The sequence below is a fragment of the Callospermophilus lateralis genome, chromosome 4, assembly GCF_048772815.1.
Source record: "Callospermophilus lateralis isolate mCalLat2 chromosome 4, mCalLat2.hap1, whole genome shotgun sequence".
NCBI lineage: Eukaryota > Metazoa > Chordata > Mammalia > Rodentia > Sciuridae > Callospermophilus > Callospermophilus lateralis.
In genome coordinates this window covers 130,107,466-130,135,191 of record NC_135308.1, presented here as the reverse complement: position 1 = coordinate 130,135,191, position 27,726 = coordinate 130,107,466, and the positions used below count along the sequence as shown (strand labels likewise).

The 27,726-nt window shown below is 32.8% G+C and overlaps 1 protein-coding gene across 4 annotated transcripts in view; it reads right to left on the bottom strand.

Moving 5' to 3' along the window:
• Positions 1-4,080: 4,080 nt before the first annotated feature.
• The window catches only part of Otogl (otogelin like), a 124,159-nt gene continuing 100,513 nt past the window's right edge, over positions 4,081-27,726 (bottom strand). For all 4 annotated transcript variants that reach the window (XM_076853147.1, XM_076853151.1, XM_076853148.1 and 1 more), the window contains 16 exons: positions 26,682-26,896; positions 23,945-24,086; positions 21,891-22,076; positions 20,307-20,519; positions 19,772-19,876; positions 18,800-18,907; positions 17,206-17,307; positions 16,792-16,896; positions 16,665-16,705; positions 14,821-14,884; positions 13,587-13,765; positions 13,012-13,116; positions 11,235-11,354; positions 9,511-9,556; positions 4,995-5,074; positions 4,081-4,281 (listed from right to left, as the gene is read on the bottom strand). In XM_076853147.1, the coding sequence (XP_076709262.1) occupies positions 4,081-4,281; positions 4,995-5,074; positions 9,511-9,556; positions 11,235-11,354; positions 13,012-13,116; positions 13,587-13,765; positions 14,821-14,884; positions 16,665-16,705; positions 16,792-16,896; positions 17,206-17,307; positions 18,800-18,907; positions 19,772-19,876; positions 20,307-20,519; positions 21,891-22,076; positions 23,945-24,086; positions 26,682-26,896 (2,012 nt within the window). The remainder of the gene's footprint in view (positions 4,282-4,994; positions 5,075-9,510; positions 9,557-11,234; positions 11,355-13,011; positions 13,117-13,586; positions 13,766-14,820; positions 14,885-16,664; positions 16,706-16,791; positions 16,897-17,205; positions 17,308-18,799; positions 18,908-19,771; positions 19,877-20,306; positions 20,520-21,890; positions 22,077-23,944; positions 24,087-26,681; positions 26,897-27,726) is intronic.

Genomic DNA, 27,726 nt, shown 5'->3' with positions numbered 1-27,726 from the left:
ACTTTCTCATCACAACCTCTACTCTTGCAACATAGAATTTGTCAGAATTTAGAATTGTTCATCATGTTAAGTGAAATATCTCAGGCACAAAAACACAAATACCACATGTTCTTACTCATTTGTGGAAGCTAAAAGAAATAAAATAAAAAAAAAATAAACCCTGATCTCAGAGAAGTAGAGTTGGAACAGTGTTCCTTAGAGAATGAGAAAGGTAAAGAGGGGAATGGGAATGGAAAGTGGTTAGATAACAAATACCAAAATATAGTTAGATAGGAGGTATTCATTCTGGTGTTCTATTGCACAGTAGGGTAACTATAGTTTACAATTTATACTATATTTTAAAATAACTAGAAAAGTCCAAAAGTTTCCAACACACAGAAATAATAAATGTCTGAGAAGACAGAAATGCTAATTATTCTGATTTGATCATTGTACACCATATACATGAATCAAATTTGTACTATACCCCATAAATATGTACAATTGTGGTGCTTTGTTGCACAACTATTATGTGCAAAGCACTGGGAATTCAAAAAAGTAGTGACACTGTCCAAAGTAAGTACATGGTCTAGCACAAAAAAGCTCAAAAACAAATAGAAAATCACAGTGAAATATATGCCTTTGCTGAGAAATGTAACAGAATCCCTTATAAAAGAACTTAAAATTGTTTACTTCTTTATATTAGTATCTACTTTCTCTATATTTACTTTAAATATTCAGAATATGTGATGTGTTCATAGTTTATAAGTAAAAAAGTTATATTAAGGTCCACATGGCAAAGCCTTGTTTCCATTCAGTCTCCATCTGCCCTGTTCCACCTCCACTATTTATTTGTGCCCTATAGCCCATTATTTACTACCCCAGGTAAATATGAAGTAAAAAGGATTGCATTCTCTTATTTGGACCCCTATTTCTTTTAACAAAACCTACTTTTCTGCATGGTTTTTTGTTTGTTTTTTGCTTTTGTTTTTGCTGTTCAATATTTCTATAGTATATCTTTTCAATTAAAACTATATTCTAGAGATTGACTCTCATCAATATATAAATTTTCTTCATTCTTTCTCACAGTTGCATCGTGTTACATTATATGAATTAACAGTTTATTCCGACTCTGCTGGTTAGTTTCAGTCTTTTTCAATACAAACAATGCTGCAATTAATAACCTTATAAAAGTACCATTTTGTGTTTGTACAGGTGCCTGTCTAGAATGTATATCCTAGATAGTTTGATCAAAACACAACATCCCTCTAATATTAGTATATATTACTAGGTCTTCCTTAAGATTTCTATGATTCTGTGTCATCAGCAAAGACATATGAGAGAGCCTGTTTTCCCAGTATCTTAAAAAATAATATTATTAAACTTCTGCATTTTTACCAATCCAGTAGGAGACAAACTGTATTTCAGTGTAGATTAAATGTGAAGTGCTTTTATTAAAAGTGTGCTTTCTTGATGTTGTTGTTGTTGTAGTTAAAGGGTCTACTAGTATTATTTATTTTTTCTTGGAACTATTAGTATATGACAAGTTTTTCTCATCAATTATTCCCTTTTGTGATTTTTCTCAGGAACTCTTTCCATATAGGAATACTAGACTTTGTCAGTGACACATTGCAAATACTGTCTCTTTGGTTCTACTTTTTTTTTTTTTTTTTTTTGCCATGAAGACTTTGCTTGTTTCCAATTTTCTTATTAAATTTATTTATCTTTTCTTTTAGGCTTCTAGATATTGAGTCAGAATGAGAACAGCCCTTTCCATCTAAGGTTATAATGAATCTTATAACTGTTTTAGAACTTCTGTCCTGTTGTTTTGGAACATTTGAATTACTGATTCATTTAGAGTTTATCCCAATCTCAGTGGATGTATAAATCCAAATTTCTCTGTCCCAGTGACTATCCTGTTGTCTCAACACCATTTATAGAAAGCTCCCTTATGCCATCCTGCTGATTTGAAGGCTCCTTTAGCTTATACTACATTCCAATAAGTTTGGGGGTCTCCATTTGAACTTCCACATATGTACAGCTGGTTAAGGTATGCTTTCTCCCTATACTCTAAGTTAATGAAGGTGAGGGCTATGTTCATTTTGTTGGCCTGTGTTCCCTGTGTTCCAGTTTAAAATAGTGCCGGTAACATGGAAGAGCCTCAGTTGTTATTTGTTATATTTGGTGGATATTCACAAAGTTCTAAAAGAATTTTTACCTTTTCCCCACAAATATGTTTAAAGATCATTTAATATTTTTAATTTAATAACAAATATTTCACAGATTGGAAATTTTAAAATGGGCAATAGATAATATACAACATTACACACTTCTATTTGAGGTACATAACACTTTCTCTTAAGTACAATGTTAATATTTTTAAACAAAAACATTTATTTCAATCAATATGTTAATAAAAAGCAAAGAGATTGAGATGTTTTATGTCTACAGAAAACATTTATATTAAACAAGATAAATCATTTTTATACACAGTAGATGCAGGGACTTTGCAGATGCAATATTAATCCTTTTATCAATTTCTAAGTAACCATGGAGATCCAAGATAAATTGCAGTGTTCTGGGAAGCATGATTGTGAAGTGGAAACATTAGTATGTGAAAGCAAATCACCTCCCTCAAGCCTGAGCCTAGTTTATTAGACCCAAGCATTTGCTTCTCACTGTCATTTTACTGTTCTCTTATTGATGCTCGACATCCTTTGCCCCTCACACTCAGTAAGTACTCCTTTCTTTACCAAGGAAGAAACTGAGATAACTGTGTGCTCTAGGTGGCAAAGAATTTGTGAACTGGCAAAGACTTCAGGACATATGCCTTGCAAATGTCAATAATCTACTGTATTAAAAAGTGTAGCATCCCATTGTAAAATTATTAATACATTCAGTTAGTTTCAATTTTCTCTTTGTTGGCAAAGCAGCAGCATTAATGGCAAAATAGCACTCAGTTTCAATAGTATGCAAATACATCTTAAAAATCAGATGTCAGTGATACAGTAATTATCTAACTAAATGTTAACTAGTAACAACTTTAATAGCAGTTTTAATGGTACAAAAAATAAAAGCTAAAGATATCCTTCTTCTATTAAGAAAATGATGCTCTATTTCCCTGCTCCTTACTACTGAGATAACTATTAATGTATATGTGGCATTTTTATAAACATATTGAACTTAAATTTTTAGTTATGGCCAACGAAAACTCCTTAAGAATTAAAGATTCTGGATTTAGACACCTTACTAAGCTGTTCAAAATAAAAGAACACATGATAGAATAAGAGGCCTAGAAATTAATCCAGCTATTAACATGAATTCTACATGTTGTTATGCTGAATGAATTTGCATCAGTCATAAGTCTTCTCTGGTTATCAGTTACACCTGCAAAACGAGAGGACTTTGCAATAAAATCCCTAATATTCTTTTTTTTTTTTTTTTTTTTGAGAGAGAGAGAGAGAGAGAGAGAGAGAATCTTTTTTTGCAGATGGACACAACACAATGCCTTTATTTTTATGTGGTGCTGAGAATCGAACCCGGGTCCCGCACGTGCTAGGCGAGCGCTCTACCGCTGAGTCACAATCCCAGCCCTAATATTCATTTTAGTAACCTAAAATCCTATAGCTTTATGATCTGTCTCTAAATACACAATTCTTTAAGGCTATCTAGCTGCCAATTTAACTGCTCACATTTATCAAACTAAACAGTAGAAATTATAAGATATCTTAATCTGTATAGATTTGGAAAACTGCAAATTAAAAAAAAAAAAAACTCATGAGTGAAACTGAAGGAATTCTGCAAAATAGCCTTCTATTTAATGGGACCATTCCAGATTTGTGCCGGGCTGCAGTTATAAACATAATAGCATTTCAACTGAACAATTTATGATCATTTGATTCTCTAAAATGAAGCAATAAATCTAATAAATCTGATTTTTGCCCTTGGAGCTGTATATATTTTGTACCAACTATAAAATGCCAGTAGTCTTAAAAACACATTATTGTCAAACAGTGTAAGTCTGCCAAGTGCCTAAATAATGGTCATAAAATTTAACTGAATTTGACATTATGATGTACAGAGTTCTTGGAATCCAAGATTTTAATTCCACTGGCATGTGCAGTCTATAGGTTCCTGGAGAGTGTACATAATTTCAGTGCCATTTCCTGAGCAATACAGAGGCACGGTCAAGTTTCGTACTCCATTTTCACGACAACATTTGCAGAATCTTAGGTGACTTTCAACGTTGATGTTATATATGGTAGCAGATGGGCATTTTCCATCACATGATGCAACATTTATCTGTAAGGAGATATAATAAGGAAAATTATCTTAAAAATTTAAAAACACTGATTATTATTATGTTCCATAAGAAGTCAGATGAAAGCAAGGCTTTCTTCCTTACCACTTTAACCCTCGATTTCCTGCATGTTAAAAGATTGTGGAAGATAAAACATTGAAACTCATGGAAGTCAAGAGCTTTTCCATAATAATGCCCAAAATAGCAACACTGACAAAACTCAAAGCATCAGTGTGCAAACAGATCTAGATGGATGTGTGGGATATGCTAATCACAATCTAATCATTCTCTTGTCACTTGTGTTATGTCACAACTGAAGTAGGAAATTGAATTGAGTCATTCGAAAGAGGGCAGACATGACTATGACTATTTTCATTGAGTAAAATTGCAGAGTTAATTTTTTCCTCTTTCCCCTCACTTCCTCTTATATGTAATTTTGTATAAGACAACATATGGTCAAATACATTTAGATTTAATCCCCATCTCTCTGGATTGCAATTATCATTTAGAGCTGTTGATTATTTATACTAAGAATAAGTCATACTTCTTCACAAAGAGAATATTTAATATTTGAATATAGGAATTCTCTTAAAGTTGAACATAGTATGTTGGCATTTTTATTGGCATATAAATTTGTTAGTGCTATGGGTTAGTGACACATATGCTTCTAGAAACGCACACCTTCTTTGTGTAACAAATGATATTTTCCACTTACAGAGCTTTGGCTTACACAGTCCTGTTTCCTTATGACTGATTTAATCGTCACTTTCTGGCATATTCTTTCTTCTCGTTTGCCTGATAAAATACAGAACACATTTCATCAAAGGGCCATGTAAAATTGTTTCTTAATTTAATTAAACATAAGTATATTTAAATTTGAAATTTTACATATTTATATAAAATATATTCCAGTATTAAAAGATATTTAAAATTTTACTTTACACAATAATTTAATTAACTAAATGAATAATTTAAAATTTAAAATTCCATTCCATATGCAATATTTATTTTTACTTTCTAAATAAATTCTTATATTTTCTAGCTTTATACTTATTTATTTCTACTTCTAAACTTCTTGGTTTATAAAAGATATCATTATCATAAATCAAAACTATTTCACACATATAATAATGCTAAAATGAATCTATATTGTAGTATGTGTGTATATATAAATTAATTTGGGAATGAGCCATGATATGTATAAGCATATATATAAATAATCCATAAACACATTTACACATCAATTTTAAAATACAAATTAAGAGATATAAAGCCACATTATCTTACCAAATATTAACATAAAACAATTCAAAAATGCAATTAATTATTTAACAATCATACTGAAATGTATGGATGGGTCATCCTTGATTTTATGGCTTTGTGATGATATTTTAGGATTTTAAGTGAAAATATTTTGTAATCATTCATGGTACATTTGGGTATGACAGATTGTCAATAGATTATGCACCCAAGAATGTATATTTAATATTGTATGGTAGTGGATATAACTCCTGAATCAGGATGTAAAGGTCCAGGATTCTCACTTCACTTGTTCTAAATTGCTCTGCCACTTTAGGAAAGTCACTGAATCATTCTGTTGAGTTTCCTTATTTGCAAAAGGATGGAATTATATTACCAATTTTCAAATGAGTTTAGTCACGAAGTCTTCATCTGAAATAAAAGCTTACGTGAAATCCCATCATATAAAGTAGACCCTGATTAAACCACTCTGGTCGAAGGAGAGATGAGTAGCTAAGACTGTTTAGAATTAACCTATCTTTGTCAAGATCACCCACTACCTCCAAATTGCTGAATTCAAAGCCACATCTCAGTCCTCATCACTTCTTGGCAGCATCAGATCCAGTCCATCACTCTATCCTCCTTAATTCACTTTGCTCCTCATCAGTCTCCTATGCTGATTCTTCCTCTTCCCTGACTGCTCTACTTCAGCAAGGCCCAAGGCTCAGTGCTGTTGGCAGAGCACAGATTATTTTGTGTCTTGAGGTGCTTTCATCAGTAATTACTTCATTTGCCCTCCTAATCTCTTGTAAACCCAATGAAAAGGAATAGTCAAGAAAGAAATCATCTTTACCATGACCTAAAAGTTACCTTACCCTCTTTTGCCTATCCCTCTCCTTCCCTCACTGTGTGTCGTAGCCATGCTTTGCTATTACCTCTGCTTTGAACTCTTCATTGTTTGCATGTCTCCCTTAGGACACTCAGTCTCTGCTCAAATGACATCTCATTAAAGACACAGTTTCTAAGCCCCAATTTAAATTAGCAACCCAACTACTCTAATTCTCCATCTCTTCTATTTGATGTTATTTTTCTTTTGGGGGTGGGGTGGGGTCGGGGTACCAGGTATCCAACTCAGGGGCTCTCAACCATTGAGCCACATCCCCAGCCCTATTTTGTATTTTTTTAGTTAGAGACAGGGTCTCACTGAGTTGCTTAGCGCATCACTTTTACTGAGGCTGGCTTTGAACTCACAATTCTCCTACCTCCACCTCCAGAGCCACTGGGATTACAGACATGCGCCACTGTGCCTGGCTGGTGCTATTTTTCTTTAGACCACTCATCACTACTTTATACATCAGTATATATGTGTGCAGTTAATGTTTTTCCCCTTTTCTTGGTAATATGCACTATCCATGCAGATATTATTTCATTCATTATTATAGTCCCAGTGCCTAAAAGGGTGTCTGGCACATGTAGGGGCTCAATACAAAAATGTTTGATAAATTAATTCATTCAACAAATGAAACTGGGACAGCATTAATTCATTGTTAGCAGAGTCTGTTTGTACTAAGAGGCATTTCCTATTCATTCCTCAGAGACCTTACTGTGACCCATTTTGTTAAACAGCGTCCGCTATAATAACCAACCTCCATAATTTCTCCAACACAGTCTGTTCACCCAAAAGTACAGACCACAGACCAAGTTCTCTAAAGCCAAAACAGAACTACTTCACAAGTCCTTACATATAAAATGAGAGAAACCAATATGGATTATCATTGATCTATAACTTTTAAGAGCCAGGTAGAGTTGAAAGATCTTGGGTCCAGGCATTGGACAGGTCTAAAGTCATTACTAAGGAGATCAACTTCTGTTGATCTCACCTGTAGAGGGACCATCCTTACCTCCCAGAAGGCTGAAAAGACTAACTATGGTCTTATCTGTAATGGGTTTAGGAGTGTCAATGTGTGGCAGGTCAATGGTTGTTCATTAGATTAGTCACACCAATATTCCCCTGTCTGCCCTCATATAAAATAAACATGCTCACTTCTCTAATAAATAACATGGGATTATAAAAACCAGGACCTCACATTATAACATGCTTCTCTGTGTGCCTGCATTTCATCCCTAAGAGTCTAGACATGGGAGAAGTAGAAGAGAAATAAAATATAAACCTCTTCAGATTTTACAGTAAAATTTCATTCCTTGAACTCATGATACAATGACTATTTGATACACATTAGTTTTCATTTGATTCAGCAAACACTGAATGAAAAATAGCTATTTCTAATGAATAGAAAAAAAATAATTAGTGTGTATCTAAGATCTCCAGTAATTAAAAATACATAAGTGATTTTATGCTATCCTCAATGTCCAAGCAATATAACTCTTATCAGCTGATCTTTGACCTCCAAAAATTCCTATGCCCCTTAGAACTTTAGAATGTGACTTCATTTGGACACAAGGTCTTTACAGAGGTCATCAAGTGAAAATGAGATCATTAGTGAGCTCTAATTAATATGACTGCTGTCCTTACAGAAAGAAATTTGGAGACAGTCACATGAGGAGACACCATGTAAACACAGAGACAGCCATCTACAATGCAAGGAGACAAACCGTCTCTTCCCTCACAGCCCCAGTTAGAAAGCCTCCCTGCCAACATCCTGGTTTTGGACTTCTAGCCTCCAAATCTGTGAAGCAATGAATTTCTCTAGTTTAAGCCACCACTTTGCAGTACTTTATCACACAGCTGCTGTAGAAATTAATCCAATGACAAGTTAGTCATCAATCCATTTTATGTTGGACTATTTGCTTTTTTTATACATATGCTTGTTGAATTTGGCTTTTCAGACATCATGCAAATACAACTTGGTCGTATATAGTTCAGCACCTCCTCAGTCACAGAAGTTTGATAAGAACAAGTTACTTAACTCTCTGAACTGAACATCAGGATAATTTTAAAACCTATTTTATTGAATTTTCATAAGGAATAAATATTGTGCAGAAAGTTTAAGAGAGTTTTTAATTTAAAATTATTATTATGTTCCATGGTATATATTATAGCTCGGTTGCAACATTATTTTAATGCATTTTAACATTTACTTCAGTAAGACTGTACAGCTCTGAATAGGTAAGACTACTCTTACATATTTATGGAATTTACCGCTTCATGAAATTCAGAAATTTCATTTGAGAAGCATGACAATTTGTATCTAAGAATCCAGCCCTATATCATGACATTATTAACCTGAACTCTTTTGCCCTTTTCCTCAAAGCATCCTCAGCAACTTTTAAATTACTAACGTAATTTTCTAAGATCTTCCATTTTTATATTGACAAAAATTCATAAACACTTTTTAAAAAAAGAAAAATAGTTGCATGGATATGCCTCTATTCTATTTTAGTCCTTAGAATATACAAAATCACTATGAAATAAAACCTTATAATTCAAACAAACATAAAATATATCACATAACTTTATTATCAATATAACCATGGGAACTTTTATATGTACGATTTAAATACACTTCACTAAAATGATATTTCCCAAAAGTATAGAACCACAGACATGTTCAAATACATCTGGAATACATTGTACTATCTGTGTCCTTACTGCAGTCCCAAGGCCATTCTCACCATTACCTGTTTAACTTTATATAGTTCAGAATGTTCCAAGAAAATTTGACCATGATGCACTCATAAATTTAAAATCTATTAAAATCCTATGCAATCCCTTTTGGGAGATTCCATAATAAAGAAATTTCTAACAATAAAATTAAAATTTATCTAAATTAAAAACATTGTATATAAACTGCAGAAGATAAAGATTAAATTAAAAAGTTATCAACCACATGATAATGTGGTTGAAATAATGTACTTTATAAAATCTGTTTTCCTCTGTAACATAGGAATCGAATCCTATGAGAAAACCACAATCACTGTGAGCAATTAAAACTAATCTATCAAGTTATTGCATGTAATATGTCTTCACTTACAGATCTTGCAACAGCCTTCATTATAAAGCTTTACAAGTCCTTCATTCTAGGAAAAGAGAAAAAGAATAAAGTAAAAAAAATATATACAGTTTATGTATTTCTTCCTAGACCAGAAATTGGAAACTTAACTCTTCACAATTTTTTAATCAAATATCACAAAGCCTTTATTGAAAGGTGATTGGAATTTAACTGTTTCTAATAAGAATTTCTTAGGAGCTGATATTTTGTTTAAAATCATATTATTTCTACATTAATAATGTGTAAAACAATGCAAAAAACATGCTTCTTTAAAAAAATGTTTCAAACACTTCAAAATATTTTTACCAAAGCAAAATAATAACAGATAAAAATAGATGTTATTATATTTTTTCAACTCCTCCAATATAAACTACACTTTTAGACTAAATTGAGTTTATCAATATAATTGTTAAATACCATATCTTTTTCTTTAATATCTTATTATTCATAAAAATTCCATTCCTTATGGTGGCTCTTGTGTAAGGCTCAATTAACAAGATCTTATTGATTAGCTTTTATAATTCTCATAGTAATTACTAATTGCTTTTACTTACTTTCTAATTATAACTCAAATAAAAGAGCAATTTATTCTTTAAAAATGAGTCTGTGAATGATGATGCCTAAGTTTAATTCCAGTGCTTTAATTCTGTGACTTAAGTCCATGTTAAAGTTAGTTGACCAGCCATCAGCAGTAAAAGGGTGTTTCTTAGAAAAATAATCAATGGAATTATGTTATTTTTCTATAAAACTGAATGAATTTCACTTTTAATTATGGATAAATATTGCCTAAATAATTAAAAACATAAAAAATCGGGCTGGGGATGTGGCTCAAGTGGTAGCGCGCTCGCCTGGCATGCATGCAGCCCGTGTTCGATCCTCAGCACCACATACAAAACAAAGATGCTGTGTCCGCCGAAAGCTAAAAGATAAATATTAAAAATTCTCTCTCTCTCTCTCTCTCTCTCTCTCTCTTTAAAAAATAAACATAAAAAATCTTTTAAAATAAAATTTATATTAGTTTTTGAAATCCATTCTCTCAATAGACTCTTCTCTGAGAGAATAGATAATTTGAAAGGCAAAGGTAAAGAATCAACAATGCTATACTAAGTCCTTCAGTGGCTTGTGCTCAAAGAACCTAACGCAAGTGTCACCTAGGCCAGCATGCATTAAAAAGCGAAATGAGCCAGGCACTGTGGCACACTCCTGTAATCCCAGAAACTTGGGAGGCCAAGGCAGGAGGATCACAAGTTCAAAACAAGTCTCACCAACTTGCTTTGTCTCAAAATAAAAAATAGAAAAAAGCTGAATATGTGGTTCAGTGGTTAAGTGCATCTGGGTTCAATCTCCATATCAAAAAAAAGTGAACGACATCATGAATCTGGCCATTTGGCTACGAAAAAAAAATGGCTAAACTCAATTATGAATCTATATTACAAGGTGGGCTAGGTTTGCTGAGCATAGGACTTTTCAATAATCTTTTGACTACACATGAAAACCCAGAGATAGCAAAGTGTCCATTCAGAGAGTCCAATCTGGATCACCATATAGAAGTTAAAATAGCAAACTAAGGAAATAAAATAGAACTTTTATTTAGGTGAAAAAATAAAGCATGCACTATAAAATATACACCACAATATAAGTATGACCTCAGATATTTTTAAATTATAGTTAATACGGAGTTTTCTTAGACATAACAAAGTACCAACCATTTTGCATTCGGTCTCATTAAAAGGGGGACAAACCATACTGTAGTTCAGAATTATTGCTCCTTCTTCAGTCTTAACACACTCATATGTGCTGCAGTTATAGTGCCAAGTGTTTCCCTCCTAAAAGAGAGAGAGAGAGAGAGAGAAAGCTACTGTTGTGTATGTTAAAATCTGCTTACTTTCTCTTTTTTTATTAGTTGTTCAAAACATTACAAAGCTCTTGACATATCATATTTCATACATTTGATTCAAGTGGGTTATGAACTCCCATTTTTACCCCATATACAGATTGCAGAATCACATCGGTTACACATTCACATTTTTACATACTGCCAAACTAATGTCTGTTGTATTCTGCTGCCTTTCCTATCCTCTACTATCCCCCCTCCCCTCCCCTCCCCTCCCATCTTCTCTCTCTACCCCATCTACTATAATTCATTTCTCTCCCTTGTTTTTCCCCCCTTTCCCCTCACTTCCTCTTACACGTAATTTTGTATAACAATGAGGGTTCTCCTTCCATTTCCATGCAATTTCCCTTCTCTCTCCCTTTCCCTCCCACCTCTTGTCCCTGTTTAATGTTAATCTTCTTCTCATGCTCTTCCTCCCAGTTCTGTTCTTAATTGCTCTCCTTATATGCTTACTTTCTTAAGTAAACGATTTCCCATCTTACTGAATCAACTTCAAAAGGATGCAGAGAACTTCTTGTGGAAGTTCTCTCTGAAGTTTTCCATCTGAAAATGTCTCCAAATTTACATAAAACTAGTGAAAATACTTGTTTGTGTGTTTGTGTTTGGTTTCATAATAGAACAAATATGTAATTGTGAAATAAGGCAATAGAGAAGAAATAAGAAAATAGGTATCACTTTCTACTAAAAAAATAATTATCTAATCTGGCCAAGTCTCAAAGTTCTTACTCTGATATTTCCTCACTAATTATAAAAAAGCAAATCATATTACTTATACACCTCTTTTCTTGAAATTTGTTTATTCTTTCTTCTACTCCCTTATCAGAAAAAAAATTTTTTTAAATTGGATGATAGTGCTTACTGACCTATGATTCTAATTTCATATACCTTTGGTTATTATAAAACTTATTCCTATTCTTTTAACAAATACATAAATATAACATTTTGTTCCTGGTTTCAGAATTCCTATTTAGAAATAAAGCTGAAGTAATTATTACCCAAGTATTGGGCTATAGTTGATCTATATCTTTATTTTGTAAGCTAAATTTTATAATTATAGTTAAACTCTGACTTGAAGACACCATGTAGACAGTAAAACAGGTTAATAAACCTGACCACTTTCTTTTCTCTAGATTCTATCTCAATTTGTGAGTAGCTTCCAGTCTTCTGTGAATGTTAATTGGAAATGATACATAAGTTCTGGCATAAAAGAAGATAAAATATTATAATTCAGAAAACACTAATGTCTGGTTTATATAAAAAAAGTTAGCAGTTCCAAAGAAATATTTTCTTTTTCATTTATATGTTTAGAAATCATTATTTCCCATAGCCCATTTCCCACATCTAGGAGAAAAAATTGAAGACATTAAAACATGTTTTTCTTTTGATAACAGAAATTATCAAATGCTTTAAAATGTAGCAAATGTGTGCAGTGTGTTAAGTGCACTGTTATGGTTATGTTTGTTATATGTAGAAGTATGTCTCCATGGGTGTGTGACACTTTTCAGATTTATGTAACTCAAGAATGTCATCTTCAAAAAGCAACACAAATATCTACCTTCTAAAGAAGGTAAGAAATAAGGAATGCATACCTCATATATAACTGATGTTCCATTTTCCATATGAAATTTGCAGGATACATTTTTGCAGGTTCCACAACAATCATAATCACTTGGGGATGGAATGTACACCTGGTGCTGCATATGGTGACAGTACATTGAGTTAGCACACAACAATACAAACACTTTTATTGAATTAGTTCTGGAGCTGTTTCCCAACATAATTATATGCTCTCTCAGAACAGCCATAAGCATTTCTAAGGTTGAGTTTGAAGAGTTTTTAAATAATAATTGATTTTATATAACCATATTAAAAGTAAAGTCGATGTTAACCTTTACACCTAGCAACCAAGATTCATCAAGAAAGTGAATTGTGATCTCAGGTCAAGCAAGCTGGCAAGCTATAGATAATAAGACTCCTGAAGCTCAAGGTCATACATAGGAAAGTGGAAATCTGCTTTAAATGAGTGTGTTATTACATTATAGACAGTTAAAGAACTATTCAAGAGTAAATTTTTAACTCATGGAGTATTCACTAGTTCGAATTCTGCAGCTGCCAATTTTAGATTCATTAACTCTTATCAGAATGACTTATAAAGAATACTTACAATATCACATTCTTTTGAACAGTTCACCATCGTAAAATTCAAAGTGTGAAACCCTGTGTGGTTATCTTTTTCTTCCAGACACTCAATTTTATAACAAAAGTCCCCTTTAAAATACTTTATCATAGATTGTCCAGGGTTCAACACTGATGCTTCTTGAAATACACACACGTCATCCTTTTCTAAAGTACAAAAAATAATATGAAAATAAAATGTTATCTTATTTTAATAAATCAAATAAACTTACATTTAAGCCTATGTTTTCATGTGATATGCCAGTTTTTTTCAAAATCAAGGAAGATTCTTACACATTGGTAATAACCCTAGAATATTAATTAATAATGAATACAGCACATTCATCCCTTATAATTCAATTACATTTGCTCTGTAAAATCAGTTGCTTTAACTTCCTTCAAAATCTATATTTTGCATCAGGTTTCAGAAATATGAGATCCCAGTGAGGGGCAAGCTACTTGCTGCTTTCTCTTTAGGACACAGCACAACCACTGATGGACATGGATGCAGACAGAGGCTACATCTAATTGATGAAGTTGGGATTCTGCAGTGTTCATGATTTTTAATGGTTATTTGAGAGCAGTTATTCAGTTTTTAGTGTTACAATATAAATAGTCATATAGATCATATTTCCTGAGGGAGAGAGCTAATTTAATGCACTACTTTGTCTTTAAAAGTGGCAAAAAATTAGGGTGAGCTGGAATATGATATACTCAGCACAGCTTATATGATATACTTAGCACAGCTTTGTGCCTCTCCAACTCTGAACATAAGCTTTCTCTAATATAAAAATACAAGAATTTCAAGCCATTGAGCAAAAGTTTTACTTCCTATTATCCTGCTACTACTTAATATGAACACTCTTTATTTCATAGAAAAATCAAGTTTACTTATGCTTTACGTTAACATCAAACATATACAACAAAGGGAAAAAACTTCACACAGATATTATCTGTTTTTAAATATTAAATATAAACTGATATCAACTTTAAAATCCTGTGAAAGCTTTGGAAAAAAAACATTTTTCTTTCTTATTACTAAGTTCTCAGAACATTTCGAGATATTTCAAAAGAAAAATAATAATACTTTTTTTACTCAAATATTGGTGATTGGTTTAATATGTATCTCTCTCAAAGAAGATCATTTTAAATTTATAAACAGAAAGCAACCTATACCAATAATATTCATCTATTATTTAAAAGTTATTTTAAAAAGTAGTTACCACAGAGATACTGAAAACATCCACAGTCACTCTGAAAGTTATGATCTATTGCAGTAAATTCTCCCTATTAGAAAGAAATTATTATTATTAGGTGACTTATATAGCTTATTATGACAATTGTTAAAATACACATTCATTATATTAAACACACAACAGGTGCTTGGCAAGATATTTTAGTGACTATGCTTAGGTTAACCTCGTGGTCATTTCATTAGTAACCCATGGGGATGGGTCACTGTGATCCATTGACTGTGGATCACTCAATCTCTTTAAGCTTTACTACTATTAAGAGAGAGAAGTGAATAAGATGATCTTTGTGGTCTGTCATAACTTTAAAATTACATTGTTTGATTCTGAACTTCTAGAGAGCAACTGGATCTAAAAGAGTGCTTGACACCCTGGAAACTTTGCTGTGTGGAAATGTTTGTGATCTTCTCTGTAGAGGTGGTCCGGAGCTCTGCAGTCTGCATCCAAACAAGGCTGCTATGGCAGATAGAGCAGCAACAGAAGGGTGTAGTGTAGCAGTTAATAGCATGGACTTGTGAACAGGACTCTAACCCTTTTCTGCCAATCCTGGCTCTGCTGTTCACTAGCTGTGTAAGCTATGGCATGTTACTTAACCAATGTACACCTCACTTTCCTTATTGTAAAAGAGAGATAAAATATTGCTTGCCATCTAGTATTATTGAGAGAAATAAATGGGTCAATGTACTTAAAGGGCTTAGAAATAGGCTGACACACAGAAAGTAGTATATAATCTTCGATTGTTAGTAAATGTTATCATGACAGATTCTCATACTTTGCCCTGTAAGGAATACCCAGGACGAGACCTAAATTTTTCTATTAGTACATTATAATCAAATTTTCCTGGGTTCCTTTAATTTTCATATCACATTAGAAATAAAATGAATTTTATTCTTTACATAAGAAAATTATTCAAATGAATTCATAATAACATATAAAAGGCATTTCCCATAAGCTAATATCTTACTTTTTATAGCACCTTATATATTTTAGTTTCATTAGCATTAATTCATTTGGTAATTTTATGACTTTAGTCAAAAAGACATCATTCCAATGTTATTGAAAATAAGATAAATTAGATAAATAAGATAAATTCCCAGTGTAATTTAAAAAAAAAATTGCCAGTGCCTAAGCTAATCCAAAGATGAAATAAGGAAAAATTTGGCTAGTCCTAACTCTTTTAAGTAATTATACACCTGTTTTTTAATAATTAAAGCCACAGTGCTCATTCCCTTCTTTCAAGCTTAGCTTTAAGTTTTCTATTCTTCCCTATTTCATAGTCTATGCATATTTCTTTTGAGATGTTATCCACATATTTAGTTACACCTTTATTCTCAATAGTACCCACCTATAGGAATTATCCACTTCATTATTCTACCAATACTTAGTATTATATCAAATATAATGGTATTTTTTTACTCCCATATAAGCATCTTTCTCCTAAAGTCAGTAGTAAAATCACCTTCAGCTATCTCTACTTTGGGCCATTATAAATAGTATTTCTATGACATTTGAGATTTGAAATACCTTTCAGTTTTCAAATAATATTTTTCCATATTTTGCTTCATTTAAAAACCAGTGACCTTCAGTAAGTACAATGTTAGTAGATTTAGTCACTAGTTTAAAAAAATCATGGGTTGCATTTTCCTGTCTCACATAAAATATAAAAGGTTGACTTCTGTAATAAAAGAGCACATTAATTGAATCTACTTCAGTACAATTTAATGAAGATATTTCCATTAACTCTAAAGAATTCAGAAATGAAGGAGACAAAGGAAAAGTAAATTTGAATAATAAACATTCTAAATATGTGTTCTTACCACTTCACAAGTTGGCATTATAAGGTTCTCACAGTTACACTCTAAAAGGCAAAAATCGACATATTTACATTGATCAAAATATATATCAGCTTATTATAATAAAGCTTTTAAGTATGAAATTAGTTACCACAATGCCATGTTGGACAACATTGCCCCGATACATTTTCTTTGACAAGATTCATATCTTCTGCACAGTTGAGCAGTGGTGGAGGACAAAGATTTGTTTCACAGACTAGAAGGAGAAACCACATGGGTAAAGATTAATTTTATGTAATCACTGAATCTTATTACCTACCATCTTGTTTACTGATGCAGGTCATAGACTCATCTCCCAAGTGCTGCCTCACCATGTGAAGTTGTAGATAGAACAAGTGACTTGTGAGTAATAGCAGTGCTAGCACAGCTCCTCAAGTGCAAAGCCCTGATAAAGGGTCTACTGTAACAGTGCACCTAAGAGCCACTGGGCTTCTTAAACATATAAATATTTCTGGCCATTTCTTAGACACATCAAAATATTTTTAACTAGTTTCAATACACTCACCACAGTAATACTGAGGACAACAGATATGTGTGGTATTAAGATTCACCGTTAAAAATTCCCCATCAGAACATAGTGGAATAGGTTCAGTGCAAGGTTCACAAACTAAAGGTGAAACAAAAAGCCAAAAGTCACTGCTGAGCTGAAAACAAATCAAATGTTAATTCAGGTTACGATACAAAAATCAAATCAAAATAAAATACATCGATACTAAATAAAATACGAAACAAAGAAAATAAGGCATGGTTCTTTATTTGATCATAAAACAATGATACTGCCCAGATGATATATTGCTTTATGCTTTCCTAAGTACAATGACCTACAGAACACCATCTATCAGAAATAAAGGGCATTCAGTTTTCTGGAGTAATTCATCCTTACTAGGATCAAATTATCATTGATTAATTTATTGAAGTTTACTTCATTCACTACCCTTGATTATTCTAATTTAAAGAATAACAATGGAGAAGGCACTTGTTCTGTTGAGCTGTTTAGCATCCCTCCCAAATGTAATAATTCTCTGAATAACCTGGAGAAATGCCCACCCACACAGTACCAAAATGACTGTGAATGAGGTACCTCACTCTCACCAGCCCACTTTGTAGGATAACCCATTGTAGAATAATCAAAATCTCCTCCCATGGAATTTAAATCATAAATAAAGGTACCCAGGGACAAGAAATGGCTTGAGCTGGCTCAATCACCAGTGGCCTCCACCTACAGTAGCTGGGTTTTCCTCCCAGAACCTGGCTGGACAGCTTTCATACTTCCCCAAATCCTTCCAATAATTGCTAGTGCTTCATCTACCCAAAATCTCTTGGCTTTTGCCACTTGCAAAGGACCTTAACTGATTCAAACAAATGTGTTTTGATATTCCTAGGTATATCTGAAACCTATATTAAGCACCAATCTTTGATATGACAAATCATTTGGATTGGAAAGTAGATAATTCTTTATTTTTCAATATCCAATTTGTCAGATTACTTAGCTCTAATTATTTTCTAGATACTCTATTGTCTATCATTCTCTTTTGAGATCATCAGAACTTTATATTCTTTATGTTTATATTCAGAACATAAAGTTTTAAAAAGTCCTATAATGTCTTAGCAGAGCATATTATTCTAACTGGTTCTTCAAGGAAAGTCAGTAATACATTTTTCTTCAAAAAAATTAGATACTTGCCTTATTAAAGGGAAAAAACTTGATTTTATTGTCTTGATCATGTTTTAGACAGATACATACATATATTTTTGGGTAGGGGAAGATTCTAAGAATAGTAACTGTTAAGAGCCATTTAAAATGCTGTACCTTCCTTTCCTTTTTTTAATTAATTTTTTATTTATATATGACAGCAGAATGCATTACAATTCTTATTACACATATACAGCACAATTTTTCAAATCGCTGGTTGTATACAAAGTGTATTCACATCAATTCATGTCTGTACTTTTCTTTCTACAGTTCTTATTCAGTTTTTTACCTATGAGTATAAAATTAGAATATCGGTTTCCATCAGTCACCATGAAATTCAAAGCAAATAAAGGAGTCTCTCTAGATCCTCCCTCTTCTTCCTAAAAATTATCTCTAGAATACTCACCACAGAGAGGAGAAAAACAGCAAGGTTCTCCCTGCTGAACATGAATCATAAATTGGTCTTCTCTGCATTCTGGTGTTGAAATAACAGGACACTTGAGTGGGTCACATTCTGCAGAAACACAAATGTATTTAAAAGTTTGTAAGATGAAGAAATAATAAATGAAATAGTGCTTAGTTCTCTTTGAATTTAGTGATATAAAGATCTTTTTTTCTTTTTTTTATTGATTGTTCAAAACATTACAGAGCTCATGATATATCATCTTTCATACATTTGACTCGATTTATGAATTTCCATTTTTCCCCAAATACAAATTGCAGAATCACATTGGTTACACACTCACATTTTTACATAATGGCATATTAGTGACTGTTGTGTTCTGCTACCATTCCTATCCCCTATTATCCCCCCTCCCCTCCCCTCCCATCTTCCCTCTTTACCTCCTCTGCTGTTGTTTAATTCTCTCCCTTTTTTCCCTCCTCCTTTCCCCTCTCAACCTCTTATAATATTGTGTAACATTGAAGGTCTCCTACTTTTTCCATATGCTTTCCCTTCTCTCTCCCTTTCTCTCCCCCCTCTCGTCTTTGTTTAATGTTAGTCTTTTCCTCATGCTCATCCTTCCTGTTCTGTTCTTACTTGCTCTCTTTATATCAAAGAAGACATTTGGCATTTGTTTTTTAAGGATAAAAAAAATGTGGCATCTATACACAATGGAATATTATGCAGCACTAAAAAATGACAAAATTATAGAATTTGCAGGGAAATGGATGGCATTACAGCAGATTATGCTAAGCGAAGCTAGCCAATCCTTAAAAAACAAATATAAAAATCTTAATGTTAACAGAAACATAGAAATAGCAACCCTGCAATCTCTTATGACAAATTATTTTCTTGAAGATGCAAAGAAAGAGATTCTAATCCACTATTCTGAATGAACAATGAACCTTACTCAGTTTTCCAAATTGATTAACTCACCACATTTGTACTGTGGACAACAAGAAAGAGGGCTATAACCAACAACCAATTTTTGACTAGTTGTGCATGTTGGAATGGTAGTTTCACACAAATTCATGTCACATCCTAGAAGCAAGAAACAGAACATTAAAAATAGTGGCCAAAACTAAAAACTTGGGCTGTGAACTTGAAACAGGAAAATGACTTTCACTAACATGTTTTTCCACCATCATTAAACCTATTCCATTCACAAGGCAATCTATATTTGAAAAAAAGAGCAGCTTTAAGTTTTGTCTGGTAGTCTTTCACCCCTGATTGTCACGACTTAAAGTTTTCCATATCCTTTCTCTTGTCATATATTGCTGAATAATTGTATTGTTATTAATAGTCAGAGTTTTTTGTATGTATTTGCATAATTTATTTGAGAAAATGACATTTATGGCAGGACTATAATGTTACCTCAACCCTTATATGTTTGTTTAGACCAAGCGTCAAGGACACAAAAAATGAACCTATTTTGCAGTACTAATTTGGAGGCATCAACCTGTGCACATACCACAAACTTCCTTTGAACAACAGGTCAGCTTATCAATGGTGCCCATGACAATTTCGGCTTCTCGTTCACAAAAGGGAGAGGGCTCTTCTTCACAGTCAGGTTCTACAGGAATAATGCTTCCATTCTCCAAACATTTGTACAGGGCGCACTCATCAATGCCCCCATTCCAAATCTCCCCAGCAGTTCGGGGTTGATCTTCTCTATCAGTGCAAACTTGAAGAAATTGACAATGTTATGTCACTCATAACCTAGTCACTAAAATAAATCAAGCTGCTACGTTTTGAATTCAGACTGTGATTTGATCCAGTCACATAGCTGACATGTCACAAATCCATCCTGTCTCAGATTCCTTTTTTGACATCAGCTCACATTTTTCTTTAACCAACCTTTGTGTATATGCCACAGAAAATATTTTTCCTTCCTACAACTATCTATACATTTATATGCCCTCTGCTATAAATAAGATGATTTTTAGTTGTTTTAATACATGTAAGATGTTATCAATACAATTTATTTAGCTTGAACAAACTCAGTGATATAAATGTGAATTAGCTTTAAAATATTAACCGTTATAAATAAATGACATTAGGAAAAAAGTAGTCCCTATCTCACATTAAAATTCATGTCATACTAAAATATAAAACATTTCCACTTTAAAATCTAAAAGAGAAAAGTAGGCAATTAGGAAAAATATTATATGTAAATATGGCCCTCTAGTAGTTTTTTAAAGGAATAATAAAGTTAAATAGCTACAATCATATCCTCAGCATTCAAGCATTTCTCTAGCAAACCAAGCTGTTAAATCTCTAAAGTTATGAGCATAACTGTGCCTATGTATTCTGAAGTCTTCCTTCCTTTATTTATTGGCAATCTCAAGCTTGTTTCTAAAACTATATACATTTGCTTCTACTTACCCTTCCTTTAACTGCTAATTACCTGTCTGACCATAAGGAAGACCCCTATGACTATCAAACTACTGTGCAGTGATTTCTTCAGTTTTTCACATTTTCATTTGCCACCACCATTTAGACAATGTGTCAAAATTAAATTGTTGGAAAATGACAGCAGAAAAATTAAAATTTTCCCCAGATAATAATTCTATCTGCCATTTCTAAAGTGCTTATTTTCTCAAGGCACCATTAAATGCAAACTTCTTTTTCTTGTTTGAAGTCTCTCCACGCTGACCTGATAAGTTAATAAGCATTATCATTTCTCTCATTTTGCAGAGGCATAACCTCAGGCTCGGAGGTAAAATCAAAGCTAAAGATAGAAAATAACTGGAATTTAAGTCCATCCCACAACCTATACTTTTAATTCTTAATTTTCCATGCTCTTTCCTAGTTATTACATATATATACATATAAATATGTATATGTATAAAACTATCAAAATACATCATAATGAAAGCTACTAATTTTGTTAAATTCAACTGAAAACATATTAACAGCACATTACAAACTCATTTCCTTTCCAACACTTAGGTTACCTTTGATTAATTTTTCTCAGCATATCTTTCCAATATCTAAAATAGTTCTTATCTGTGTGTTAAATCTCAAAGAAATTATTTTGTCTTTTGCTTCTTACCACATTCTCTCTCTGGAATACACTGAATTTTATCTGGCCTGTGAAGAATGGTCCCATTTTTGCACACACAGTCTTCTCTTAAATTCGAACATGAAGAGTGGCCATAGGACCATTTGTTCAGGCATGTTCTGGCCTCACAAGGTCGCACACAGGGTTGATATTCTTTCCCATCTGGGCAACTCAGAGCTATGAACAAAAAGGATGGAATTTGCTAATGATAAACATGATCCATTTGATTTCTAATTAAAAAAAATGTCAGCTTGTCTCTGAAACGGAATTTTGCACATTTTAGTCTCTTCAAAGTCCATTTTTTTTATTTTCTGTGTACTGTAGATCAGGAGCAAGATCATCAATGAGTATTTTCCAGCATCTTGCAGGTATCCAGCTAATATTAAAAGTTCATCTGATTTGTATCAAATAAACATAGGCAGTCCAAGTCTGGTTTCCATGTAGTCAACTAGTACAAAGTTAATGCTCTGTGCAGTCAAATGAGATATGTCATCTACTCAGAATAAACATGGAGATCAGCTTTAAATAATGTAATTCAACCAAGTCATAAAAAAATGTGGGTCATATTTAGGCTTAATCTTTCACTGTTAAAAGAAAATGATTGTTGAACAGTTTTTAAATGATGCTTTAGAAAATTTTTATTAATTTTAAATAATCTTTAAAAAGTTATACTGTTAGGAAAGAAATACTCAGATGGTAGGAGTATAAATTGGTTCAATATCAGTGGAGAACAATTTGACAGCACCCAGTGAAAGTGGAGATGGCATACATTCCAGATGAATCAGGAATGCTGCTCTCAAATAATGATTCATCTGTGGAAGGAGGAAGATAAAAGGGATAAGAGAAGGGAACAGAGAAGCCTTATATGCAACTTTATTTTTTTATGTTGTTATTGGTACAATATAATTGTACATAATAGTGTGGTTCACTGAGATATTTTCTTATGTGCAAATAACATAATTTGCTCCATTTCATTCCCCATAATTTGCTTCCTTCCCTTTCCTTCTCTTCTTCCCTCCCCTTCCTTTACTATATTAGCCTCCCTTCCATTTAATTGCATATTTTTAAATTGGTACATTACAATTATACATAAAGGTAGGATGCATTGTGATATATTTATATATGCAGATTATACAATTAGGATAATTTCATTCCCCAGTTCCTTCCCTTTCATTTGTCTCCTCCTTCCCCTTCCATCCCTTACTACTCTATTGATCTCTTTCTATTTTCTCATAAAAATAGAAGATCCCCATCTTTTATTTCTTTTTTTTTTCTCTAGCTTTCTCATACCAGAGAAAATGTTTGACCCTTGACTTTCTGAATCTAGCCATTTCACTTAGAATAATGTTCTCCAGTTCTATCCATTTATATATACAACAAAGGGCATAATTTCACTTTTCTTTATGGCTGAGTAAAAGTCCATATAAAATATACCATATTTTCTTTATCCATTCAATTGTTGACAGGCACCTACACTGGTTCCATACCTTTGCTGTTGTGAATTACATTGCTATAGACATTGGAATGCAAATCTCTCTTATAGTATGGTGATTTCAATTCTTTTAGATAAATAGTGAAGAGCGGAATATTGGGTCAAATGATGGTCCTTTTCCTGAAGAATCTCCATGCTGATTTTCATAGCAGTCAAAGTGATTTGTAATCAAATGGGCAAATGAACTAAAGAGACATTTCTTAAAAGAAGAAATGTAAATGGTCAACAATTATATGAAAAAATGTTCAACATCCTTAGCAATCAGGGAAATGCAAATCAAAATTACATTGAGATTTCATCTCACTCAAGTAAAAATGTTAACCATCAAGAATAGAAATAATAATAAATGTTGGTGAGGATGTGGAGAAAAAGGAACACTTGTAAATTTTATTTGTAAAGTTGAGTGATCTGACTTGTTTGTGATACATTGCTTTTTGTGTATCTTATGCTTATAATTACTATTTTATTAAAAATAAAAAGTAAAAGAAAAATGAATAAAAAAGAATGTTATTTAATGATTACAAAATATTGTATAGATTTAGTGGTTACTTACTGCAGTAATCAGGTGTTCTCCAATGAATGCAGATGTCAAACATGTTGCACAGAGCTACATATGCAGAAAGAGCATCACATTCATAGTTCCAAAAATAGGTATAATTGATCCACATCTTTTCACAAAAGTCCTTTGGTGAAACCTAGAAATGCATTTTGCCTTGGGATAAGTTATGCTGTTTTATTTTTCTAAAGGCCCTAAACTAGACTAAGACAATTTGGAAAATAAAATGATAGCAAGCTGATATTCATTATAGTTCCTCTTAGATCTCAGATTTTCAAGAATTCACAATACTAGATGTCACCCCTGAATTTATATTTCCCAATAGATTTTAAATGAGATAACTGTTATCTATACTAATCTATATAAATCTTTCTTAGAAGGCTGGAAAAGAAAGAGAGTAACTCAGGTCTAGCAAAAATCTATTTCTAATATTATGATTTGGGTTATAATCATCTCTTCTATATAATACATAGGAGATTGAGCTACTATAGATAAAATTGGAAGCTACCAAAGCATTCTATAATAGTATAGAGCATCTTCCATTAAACCAGTTTATAAATGCTTCTTAAAATTCTTTATATTAATATTCCATGTTCATCTCATATTATATAATTTGTTATGCTTTATTTTCATTCAATTCTTTTTTCTACAGACTATGTTCTGTTTTGATCTAGAGAATGTGATATCTCAATAATTTAGCTTATAACTTAAAATTTATTCCAATTTTTCTCTCCCCTCATTCATTCAGTAATCACAAAATGTGCGTCTATATGTAGATGCTAAATTCTGAGTTTTCCTTTTCTCAGTCTAATTGCTTCTCTAGAGGCCTAGGCCTGTACTTGCCTGTAGGGAGAAAAGAGAAGTCTGCTTAGCTAATGGGTAGCCTCTTCATGCCTGCCTCACTTTATGTTTATAGAAGAATATGGTCACGTCTCTGTTCCTGATCATCCTTATGGGAGTATTGCCCTGGAAGCCAGTCATACCATGTCTAGTATGGTTCAGTCTGATTGCAGTGGCCTCAGACAATATGGTCACCAGCTATTATGAGTATGTCCTCCATAGCTTGACCCAGTGGCCAAAACAGACATCTTCTAACACCAATTTCTCCATGACCTAGAACCTGGAGCTACAGGTTTAATACAGTTTTCTGGGGTATTTTGTCTTGACCCAGTTATAAGGTCATAGATAGATGCCTTTTAGTTCACCTTCTTAAACAACAGGTTAAATTCACACCCCTGTCTTTTTTTCCTATGTGAAAAATTTATCTTTTTACTCCTGACTATAAAAACATAAGCATTACCATCCCCAATTAAAATGGTTTTTATATCTATGTAGCAGATCAAGTTATTATATTACTATATTTTGAGATATTAAATAATTAGCCATCTGTGAAAATGTCTAATTCCTCATCTATATCTGGACTCCAGTTTTCTTTTTTTGCCATCAAATTCACTGGGAAGATCCTAAGAGAAAAATTGAAGCTATTGCAGACTAAATGGCACCCTGTATTACCTCCCCACACTTTGATGAGTCAAGCTGAAAACTTTCCAGTCAACCTTCCAAGTTCTCAGTTATTGATGCAATTTTTAGAATTCATGGTGCTTTAAAGAACAAATTAAAGTGACAACAACATGCATTAAATGTATTGCTTTTTAAAATTTTATGTGCATGCATTTAAAAAATTTAAACACTTAAAACTTACTTTCACTCAAATCTCTAAGTGAAGACAACCTCCAAAAATATATGCTTTTTTATTCCATGACTTCAAACCCTTGCCTTTTCCCTCAGGGAACTCATAGTGCAGGCTAACTATAGAATCTACATCTCCCCATCTAGCACATAGTGAGCTCCTTCCTGACTCAATAATTTTATCACTCTCCTTCCTAGATTCTTCCTACATATATGTGGCACAAAACTGCTTCATTATTTTCCTTGCATGGGCTTTTACTCCAAATATTTTTTTTGCATATACTATTTTCTTCTGTCTAGATCTTCCTTCTTCTCCCTTCTTTCCTAGAAAACCCATCCTTCTGAACAGTTCAAAGGTTTAAACCTGCATGAAGTCTTTTCCAATCTGGTTTCTTATGGATCTTCATATTGTAACTGTAATATACTTGTTCACAGATTGCCTTTCTTGTAGATTCCTTGACATCAGGGGAATTTCTTATTCCTGTATCACAAGAGTTTAACATCGTGCCTACTATGTGCTAAATGCTCATTAATTTTTAGTTAAACACTTTGTGAAATTCTGTTTGTCCTTTGTCTCTAACAATGAATCTTTTTTAATGACATAGATTATTTAAAATATGTATTAATTATTCAAGTCAGAAGTCTAGCAAGTAATAAAGATCAATTAAGTTCTTGTAAATTCTTACAAGAGGCCAGAATCGTAAGGAAATGATTAAAGTTTCAATGTCTTAGTTCCTATACTGGGTAATCAAATGTCATTGATCTTTTTCTCCTAGAGGCATTTATTCATAGGAAAGAACTTCATTTTTTTAAGCTATAAATATAGTTCTAACAAAACATAGGATGGGAAAAAAAGATAATTATCCTTCCTGTATCTGTAAATCTATAAAAAGTAAGTGATTCTGAATTCTAAAACATACTGGCAGAAGGTTTGGAGATAAACTATTCTCAGTAGGAAAATATCATAGCAAAACCAGGAATTTATTGGCTTTTACTTTCAATATGTCTAACATGACAGTTCTTATTTATAGGTGCTTTGGCTTACTTTATCATGGCATGGAATGAAAACTCTTCTATTTAATAACTCAATGCAGTGACTGCAATCATGCTCAGTACAATTCCTAACAGGTCTCCTTGTTGTTACTGCAAAAGATTTCTCAATTTCCCAGCTCTCAATAAATAACTCTATGTCTTCCATATTCACAATAATTGTGCCATTTTGCATCTTCAGATCATCATCTGGATCTTCATTGCAAATTCCTTGAAAGAAATGTGACATTTAGAGGGGAAAAAAATTTTCACTTAAACCAAATATAATTAGCACAATTAAATCAGCTTAATAATTTATTTTAAATGAATTCTTTTATCAAAGTTCCAAATTTATGTGTCTTTGCCTTTAGCACTGACAGGATTTTTAAAATTATATATCTAACTCCTTTATAAAATAGCATAGAACTGCCTTAACCCAATAATAAAAAAAGTCATGGTGCTGTAAGTAAAGATATATGAAGAGATCATCGAAAAATAAGAAAGAGAAGATGGATCCTCCTCCTACACATTTCCATTATTACCACCATCTCATTAGTTCAGAGCAAATTTTTACACCTGGCAAGATATCGCCTAAAATAGTGTACACTTAGTGACTGAATTCCAGGCTCACATTCACCCAAGATAACTGTGTCTGGAAATACTAAGCTTTCCCTTTCAGGAATTATCCACTGCCCCACTCCCATTGTCCAGTGTATGACACCACTCTAGGTGAGGACCCCGATTGACATAAAGTCAATCCTTACTCCCTTATATTAGCAATTGTACAGGTAAAACAGCCAACTTATAGCAGTCACGTAACCACACAAATTTATTCATCATCAGGAAAACCATTGTCAAACTCAAGGCTTGAACTGGGAATCCCAGGACACAGACCATCTCCCTTCTTTGGGGTGATATGACATATTGATGACCATGATGCTTTGATCTGCTTGAAGAAGGCCAGATTGAGAATGAGCTTATTCTTCATCCAGTGGAGTACAGAGCCAAGGAAAGTACAGAGATAGGAACCAGGTCCCTTATCATACCTTTCCTAAAGTCCC